The 9,013-nt window shown below is 46.0% G+C and overlaps 1 protein-coding gene across 3 annotated transcripts; it reads right to left on the bottom strand.

Annotated features, from left to right (window-relative positions):
- Positions 1-447: 447 nt before the first annotated feature.
- LOC139584230 (protein mono-ADP-ribosyltransferase PARP16-like) lies at positions 448-7,234 on the bottom strand. Of its 3 annotated transcripts, none has more exons than XM_071415842.1 (7): positions 6,903-7,234; positions 5,089-5,288; positions 4,854-4,991; positions 4,549-4,755; positions 4,134-4,305; positions 2,753-2,897; positions 448-2,048 (listed from the first exon to the last, which is right to left on the bottom strand). In XM_071415842.1, the coding sequence occupies exons 2-7, from the start codon at positions 5,278-5,280 to the stop codon at positions 1,913-1,915; spliced, it is 990 nt and encodes a 329-aa protein (XP_071271943.1). In that variant the 5' UTR covers positions 5,281-5,288; positions 6,903-7,234; the 3' UTR covers positions 448-1,912. The 3 variants fall into 3 exon arrangements, with proteins under 3 accessions (XP_071271943.1, XP_071271942.1, XP_071271941.1); XM_071415841.1 differs by lacking the exon at positions 6,903-7,234 and adding an exon at positions 6,346-6,774; XM_071415840.1 differs by lacking the exon at positions 6,903-7,234 and adding an exon at positions 5,784-5,811.
- Between the last annotated feature and the right edge of the window lie 1,779 nt (positions 7,235-9,013).

The raw sequence follows: 9,013 nt of genomic DNA, 5'->3' as shown, positions 1-9,013 counted from the left end.
CCTAATGAGCAATGCTCATTAGGTGGGAACATTTTTGTTCTGGCACTGAGCACATTTTTAGGTCTGCTGAGCACAAACTTCAACGTTGTGAAATATCTGTGCAACTTCCAGAGCGAATTTACTGTGAACACTGAGGCTGTACCCGCTTTAAGTTACAGTTAAGTGGAGGCGACTGTGGCTATTTGATTATAATGTAGGCCTACCAGAGTGGCCTACCATCAAAAACAATGGAGAAAATGTATCCCATAACATTTTAACATGGAAACAGCTGTTCTATCATTAACAGTAGCAGCCAATGTGTAGTGTTCAATGTGAGCCTACATTCTATGAAACTATATATATATATTTTTTTAAACATGCAGGGCTTAAACATTAACCTGTTTATCAACTTGTCCTTCAGACAAGGTGACTGAAAATGTGTTTGATGAAATAAACCACTTTACAAAATAAAATTGATTATTATTATTATTCTCATACCATTATTACAGATAATCAGACAAATTATGCTACTCTCTGCCTATTGGCTACTTAGCTTATTCAAGCCCGGCTCAAAATACAACACTGCCCCTTTAAGAAAAGGAATAATTTCTTTACCTTACTTGCGTATAAAAAAAAAAAAAAGATGTCTAGAAATGTACATGTTTTGTGCTCTTGTAAGAAGCAAATCACTCCCCTATTGCTGACTATAAAGTATCTATAACTGGGCAAATAACTCAACCTAGCAAAGAATATGAACAAAATCTGCACACGTGGCTACATGCAGCTTTCGCTTCGATCTCAAAACAAGCACAGGTACTCATGACCGCTCATGCTGTAAACACAGTCCAGTTCAAAGTAAAATGGCACAGATCCATATATGGCAATGGTGTATTTGCATATAGGGCCTACTCCAGCTCTTATTGGTTATGCCGCACCGGTCTGTGTAGAGTAAGGGCTGAGTCATGCGGCAGTCTCAGGGCTACTGCGCGCCCGCACGCAGATTAGAGGGAACATTGCTTATGAGTCCCTGAGGCAAATCTGCTCCTTGTGAGGAGAGGGACCGAATTTCATGGCTTTAGGTCAAACAGGGTGACGGGCATGACCTTTCGGTCAGCATTTTCAATCTCTTGTTATAGCGCCACCATCTGGCCAATCAGTGGAATTTTGTAAAATTCTGGATCTTTATGGCAAGATGCATCATTCAGCCAAGTTTCGTCAAAATCGGCCACGTGCTGTCTGAGATATTGTGTGACTTACATAAGCAGCAGTGGTAATAACCATATGGTAGCAGCCTTAGGGTGTTATAACCAGTGGTGGTAATAACCATATGGTAGCAGCCTTAGGGTGTTATAACCAGCGGTGGTAATAACCATGTGGAAACAGCCTCAGGGTGTTATAACCAGTGGTGGTAATAACCATGTAGACTGTACATACAAAGAGGTGGAAGACAGGAAAGAGACTAAAGGGAAATGGTGTTAAGTGAATAATATGGATGTCCTATTTTCCCATCTGTCTGATTGTCTCTCTCTCTCTCTGTTAGGGAAGGCACTATGAATGACAAGAATGGTCCATGTATATATGAACTATTCCTTCTCATAAGAAACGGTTTGAATATTCAGATGTTGAACTTGACACACTGCTCTTCCCAAGTCCTTAATGTCAGCCCTCGGGATGGAAAGGAGAAGCAATTTCCCCAGGAAACACCGGGGTTTAAGCCTATAGATAGCCTCAGGTTGGACCAACCGGGTTTGCAGTGGGAAAGCACCAGAGACTCGTGTGATATCAACGGAAGACCATGTCCTGTGATTAGTGAGGTCCGGTGATTTCATTGTGACGTCACCAGAAGAGTGTGGTCCTGCGATTGTGATGTCACCGGACGAGACCGTCTTGTGATTGTGACGTCACCGGACGAGACCCTCTTGCGATTGTGACGTCACCGGAAAAGCCTGTTCCAGAAGGAGAGGAATGTGGTGGAGTTGAAGGCACCGATGAAGATGAGTAGCAGCAGATATAGACTCATCATGATGGCAAAGTGATGTCTGACCAACCACGACCTGCCCCGGGAATGTCTGGAAACACATCACAAAAATCACATTACAATCACGTCACACAAGTTAAATCTAAAAAGGTCTAAAATCACAACAGAAGTCAAATGATCCTATCTGAGAAAATCTGATGCAGTGACAGAACTGTCATCCTGTTGAAATGTTTATCAGTTCTACTAATGTACTGGCAACTCACCACAACACCAATAGAGGGCAGCAAAGATAATACAACTATCTCCATACTGTTAACAGCAGAAGCCTTCACAGGTCTGTTCCCAAATGGATCCGGATCCCATATGCATTACATTTATTATTTGACCCTGCTGGTCATCTATGAACATTTGAACATCTTGGCCATGTTCTGTTATAATCTCCACCCAGCACAGCCAGAAGAGGACTGGCCACCCCTCAGAGCCTGGTTCCTCTCTAGGTTTCTTCCTAGGTTCTGGCCTTTCCAGGGAGTTTTTCCAAGCCACCGTGCTTCTACATCTACATTGCTTGCTGTTTGGGGTTTTAGGCTGGTTTTCTGTATCGCACTTTGTGACATCTGCTTGAGTGATTGATTTTTTAAATATAGAAACCCGTTCCAAATGGACCCGAGGACCTAGTTGGATCCATACCCGGTCCGATCCGAGTTAGGGAAGCTACAGCCGTCTTCTCTGAGAGTCCACTAGCAGGTACTAACCTGGACAGGTGTCTTCTCAGAGAGTATACTAGCAGGTACTAACCTGGACAGGTGTCTTCTCTGAGAGTATACTAGCAGGTACTTGACTCTGAGAAGCTGATTGTTGGTGACCACAAAGTACTTCTGAGGGACCTCTCCTCCTTCACTGTTCCTGGCTCTGGAGCGCTGACGGTCAATGGTCTCCGAGTCTGAAACAGTTTTAGGGAAAATATTACTGACATTTACAGGACTTTGAGAGGCAGCCATCGTTGACATGATATTGTTGCAGGGTCCACTCATTTGTTATGAGGTCGATGTTGTGCAAGAGGCAAACACCAAGAGAACTGACATGGGTAGGAGGGGCTAGAGGAGACTCAGGGTAGGAGGGGCTAGAGGAGACTCGAGGTAGGAGGGCCTAGAGGAGACTCGAGGTAGGAGGGCCTAGAGGAGACTCCGGGTAGGAGGGGCTAGAGGAGACTCCGGGTAGGAGGGGCTAGAGGAGACTCCGGGTAGGAGGGGCTAGAGGAGACTCCGGGTAGGAGGGGCTAGAGGAGACTCCGGGTAGGAGGGGCTAGAGGAGACTCCGGGTAGGAGGGGCTAGAGGAGACTCCGGGTAGGAGGGGCTAGAGGAGACTCCGGGTAGGAGGGGCTAGAGGAGACTCCGGGTAGGAGGGGCTAGAGGAGACTCCGGGTAGGAGGGGCTAGAGGAGACTCCGGGTAGGAGGGGCTAGAGGAGACTCCGGGTAGGAGGGGCTAGAGGAGACTCCGGGTAGGAGGGGCTAGAGGAGACTCCGGGTAGGAGGGGCTAGAGGAGACTCCGGGTAGGAGGGGCTAGAGGAGACTCCGGGTAGGAGGGGCTAGAGGAGACTCCGGGTAGGAGGGGCTAGAGGAGACTCCGGGTAGGAGGGGCTAGAGGAGACTCCGGGTAGGAGGGGCTAGAGGAGACTCCGGGTAGGAGGGGCTAGAGGAGACTCCGGGTAGGAGGGGCTAGAGGAGACTCCGGGTAGGAGGGGCTAGAGGAGACTCCGGGTAGGAGGGGCTAGAGGAGACTCCGGGTAGGAGGGGCTAGAGGAGACTCCGGGTAGGAGGGGCTAGAGGAGACTCCGGGTAGGAGGGGCTAGAGGAGACTCAGGGTAGGAGGGGCTAGAGGAGACTCAGGGTAGGAGGGGCTAGAGGAGACTCAGGGTAGGAGGGGCTAAAGGAGACTCGAGGTAGGAGGGGCTAGAGGAGACTCGAGGTAGGAGGGGCTAGAGGAGACTCGAGGTAGGAGGGGCTAGAGGAGACTCGAGGTAGGAGGGGCTAGAGGAGACTCGAGGTAGGAGGGGCTAGAGGAGACTCGAGGTAGGAGGGGCTAGAGGAGACTCAGGGTAGGAGGGGCTAGAGGAGACTCAGGGTGCCTAAGTAAATAAAGAGTGTTGTGTAAACGTTCTGGACAAAGCTCTGACCTTTCCTCTTCACCTGGCACTTAACGTCTGGGTGGTCGATGACCTCACACACGGCGACACAGCTTAGCAACGGTCCCAGGAGACTGTCACGCCAACCGTTGCCATGGGGACTGTAGAGGACCGCCATGCTGAGGTCACTGGTGAGGTAGGTGCCCTCTCCGAACAACGACGTCTGTCGAGAAATACCCCCCCCCCCCAAAAAAAACAAGTCTGTCAGAAATGCAACTTCATCAATGCAAGTCCATTCCTTTAGTGTAGCTAATACTGGCTTTTGTCTTAACATGACAATTATCAACCAACCAGAAAAAACATCAATCTGAAAATATATACACAAGCTGGGCTACTGGGAACCCAAAGAAATATAAGGATCATCACCGTCATGGTGAAGCTGCCATCTTACTGTCACATCACTGACCTTGTTGAGGTGGCAGTGTAGTCCGTTGTGGATGATAGAATGGAAGTTCTCCAGTCGGCTGCCGTGGAATGCATAGAAGAGGTCGCGTCCCGCCCGTGTCTTCTCAAACTTAGCGTTCATCTGGTCGCAGTACTCCAGCTCAAACAGGAAGTCTGGAACAGGCGTGGAGATCCCCTCACTCTCAGTCAGGTTACACAGCTTGGCATACTATTGGAGGGCAGAGAAGAGGGCAGTGGAGAGGATGTTTGTCAAGTGGAGTGTGTATCCTACACACTTCTATTCTTTTGAGATATTATTGCCTTTACCTCGTCTTTCTGTAGTGTTTTCACAGCGAAGCTCTTGGAAGAGAGAACCCAGTGTGTGAGGGCCAGATGATGGTCAGCTTCACCAGGCCTCAGTCTCACCAGCTCCCTCACACCAGGCAAACTGCTGACATCTGACAGCTAAAATGAACACAAGAGCAGTGTCATGTTCATTAGGCACCAAACAGAAGAAAACTCTGAAAAATATCAGTGTTTTCTGTCCAGTCCAATTCCTCACCAGCTCATCAAAGTCCTTGGTGTCTCTGTCTCTGATGTATCTGGGGGGATAGGGTCTGAGCACTGAGTCCCTTTTGTAGTTCTGAGCAGCTGCCACAAACAGGCTGCATCTCAGATCAGCGGCTACTGGGTCCCTGTGAAGACAGGAACACACCAGCTCTCTGACTGCATCCGGTGGGAGTGGTGGCTGCATTCCCAACACTGTAGACACAGGAAATAAGAGACATGTGTTTCAGGTCTTAGGCGTGGAACACAACATCATAGACAGATAATAATATACCTGAATAAACAGGTTATTGAGTTGTTGAGCCAATGTCCTTTAAAATGTTCCACAGTTTACGAGGCTGATGTAAGTTGTCATTAACGGCGTCTATGTAATGTTGGGATTTGGCCTTATCCATTTTGTATCTTGCCTGGATTCTACAGGCAAGATATATTTTGGAGATTTGTCCTTCTGAATTTGTCCAGGTAGCGATCCCTTTTCTTTATGAGGTCTAAGATCTCGGGAAGGGATCTATTTCCCTGACAGCTGTTTGATTTGAATTTGTTTAATCGGAGTCAGAGAGTCGAGTGCAGACAAACAGATCTTTAACGAGGCAACTCAAGTGTGTTTCAGGTCTTAGGCGACAACATCATAGACAGATAATAATATACCTGAATAAACAGGTTATTGATTATGAGAACAGTGCTACTTACTGTGTGAAACCATTCAAAATGTGTCTGTATCCTTCTAATCAGAATTGATTCAGAATATGATTATTGACCTAGTTGTCTTGTTAACTTAATATAATAAAGTCTTTGGTGGTAAAGGTTGAGTGCAAATAGCATTATAACTTGCTCGCCAGCCACAGGCTATAGTTAGTTAGCTAGTGATGTTTACATAGTTGTGCCCACATATGTCAACAAAAGCTGTTAGTTCATTACGACAATGTTAAACAATCAATACGCTTCGTTTGAAGAGACAACATTTTACTTTACAAACGTAGCTTAGGCTTTACCTTAACTCTTGGGTCAGTCAAAAACTCAATAACAAAGAGTGAAGATGAAAGAGTTAGCTAGCTAACGTTAGCTAACTAGATGAAGCTAGGTAGCTAGCTGGATAGCTAACGTTAGCTTAGCATAAGTTAATTAGCATATCCGACGGAGAGCAAAGAAAATCTGTCTAACAAACAACACCAAACTATATGTATATACTTGTCAACTAGTAATAACTATACTTTTCACGAAATATAAAACACGGAGTACTAGAAAAACATACCTGACTGAGACACAAGAAGCCAAGCTAACTAGGTTGTGACCCGCCGTCACATAGATACTTTTGAGGAGATGGGAAACTCCATTGGAATCGTATTAACGCCCGCTGTACGTTGTCAATGTGTCACGCGGTAGATTCTGGGTAACCTCCGAAAATAAATTCTCTCCTTCAAGGAGTCAATTGAGCGCTAGCACCAAAACCCAATATTAGCACGAATTACGTGAACCAGAAGCTAAACATTACAACAACAAAAATCTAAGATTTAAGATAAGTAACTTGTCCTCTGTAATATCTTTTGACTTTGAAATCGTCACATAACGTACTGCCGAATAAAATAGGGAGGTTTCGCGACTCATAGCCTGACTTTTAGAATGGATTGCATGACGATAAGCTTAGCAAACGCCTGACGCAACATGACACCGTGAACGCGATTGATCGACAGCCTGCTGGGCGGAGCGTTATATGTTTTTACATTCAATTTCCGCTGGAATTCGTACCTCCTGCTTTTCTATTATCTCTGGCTGTACTACCTCTAGTCAGAACCAGTGGCAGTAGCTTACCGATTCCAATAGTGTGTAACTCCAGCCCACAATTCGAGGCGTTTCTGCACTCTTTTGAATGTGGGTCAAAAGGAAAATAAAAGTATTGTGAGTTTTTTCACTCCCGTCTGCCGAACACCTGCCCTCACAGTGGTTAACATACTTGCGGGGAAACAGTGCACGACAGGGGGGATAAGGACACTGTCTACCGGTCGCCCCCGCAAACACAGCAGACAGGAGGCTGGGGCGACACCATGTGATAACTACCTAGCTAGCGACATCGCTTGTTAGACCGTGTCTCCCCCACCTCCTGCCTGTTGTGTACGGGAGAAAAACGTGCACGACAAGAGAGTGCCAAGAAACTCTGCAGGGACCCTTTATATAGCCCCGCTATTGTTATTTACTGCTACTCTTTAATTATTTGTTATTCTTATCTCTTAATTTTTTTGTTGTATTTTCTTAACTGCATTGTTGGTTAAGGGCTTTTAAGTAAGCATTTTACTGTAATACAACTGTTGTATTTGGCGCATGTGACAAAACATTTGATTTGATGGTGTCTGACGGAGTTCACATAAATCCAACTAGTTGTATTTTATGAAGAAAATAATAATAATTAGGAGTTTGTTCCTTTACATGGTGTGATGGCTGATACTTTGGTCTATCAAAATATATATTTCACTTTTGTTAAGACAAATATTTGGGCATAAAAAGTTGATTGTTTTTCAAGAATCCCTGAGCTTTAAAACAGCAACATTGTCTTTTCAGTCTCATGGCAAATGTGTAAAACAGCATGAAATTAGCTATTAAACTACATTTTCCTCTTCTCTGCCCCATGGCAAAAAAAGCACACAAAAAATGTATGTATTTTTATTTCGGGTTGGGGGAGTGTAAATACCAATGGAAAAGTACCCTAAAACAAAGTGCAGGGCAGCATAGGCACTAGGCTCCGAGGATAGCCCACTTTACTGTTTACTGTTGAGTCTGAGGCACAGTCCCTAGCTGTAGACTACCTCAGTGGTAAGGCAGAGTGGCATCTATCAGATCTGTAGGAGTTAATGACAAGGAATTACTGAACTGCAAATGGGTAGATAAGCTTGAGTTGAGTGGTTAATCACGCAGAGGTGGTATTTTAGCTTTGACAGTTGGAACAGTTCCACGGTGTATTTTACAGGAAATGTGTCTCTGTTTTTGCAGGGGCTGTTTCTTGAGATAGAGAGATTGTTGATATTGATATACACTGCTCAAAATAAAGGGAATAATAAAGGGAACACTAAAATAAGACATCCTAGATCTGAATGAATGAACTATTCTTATTAAATACTTTTTTCTTTACATAATTGAATGTGCTGACAACAAAATCACACAAAAATTATCAATGGAAATCAAATTTATCAACCCATGGAGGTCTGGATTTGGATTCACACTCAAAATTAAAGTGGAAAACCACACTACAGGCTGATCCAACTTTGATGTAATGTCCTTAAAACAAGTCAAAATGAGGCTCAGTAGTGTGTGTGGCCTCCACGTGCCTGTATGACCTCCCTACAACGCCTGGGCATGCTCCTGATGAGGTGGCGGATGGTCTCCTGAGGGATCTCCTCCCAGACCTGGACTAAAGCATCCGCCAACTCCAGGACAGTCTGTGGTGCAACGTGGCGTTGGTGGATGGAGCGAGACATGATGTCCCAGATGATGCTCAATTGGATTCAGGTCTGGGGAACGGGCGGGCCAGTCCATAGCATCAATGCCTTCCTCTTGCAGGAACTGCTGACACACTCCAGCCACATGAGGTCTAGCATTGTCTTGCATTAGGAGGAACCCAGGGCCAACCGCACCAGCATATGGTCTCACAAGGGGTCTGAGGAGCTCATCTCGGTACCTAATGGCAGTCAGGCTACCTCTGGCGAGCCCATAGAGGGCTGTGCGGCCCCCCAAAGAAATGCCACCCCACACCATGACTGACCCACCGCCAAACCGGTCATGCTGGAGGATGTTGCAGGCAGCAGAACGTTCTCCACGGCGTCTCCAGACTGTCACGTCTGTCACATGTGCTCAGTGTGAACCTGCTTTCATCTGTGAAGAGCACAGGGCGCCAGTGGCGAATTTGCCAATCTTGGTGTTCTCTAGCAAAT

The sequence above is a fragment of the Salvelinus alpinus genome, chromosome 9 (assembly GCF_045679555.1).
Source record: "Salvelinus alpinus chromosome 9, SLU_Salpinus.1, whole genome shotgun sequence".
Lineage (NCBI taxonomy): Eukaryota > Metazoa > Chordata > Actinopteri > Salmoniformes > Salmonidae > Salvelinus > Salvelinus alpinus.
This window is presented reverse-complemented; position numbering and strand designations above follow the sequence as displayed.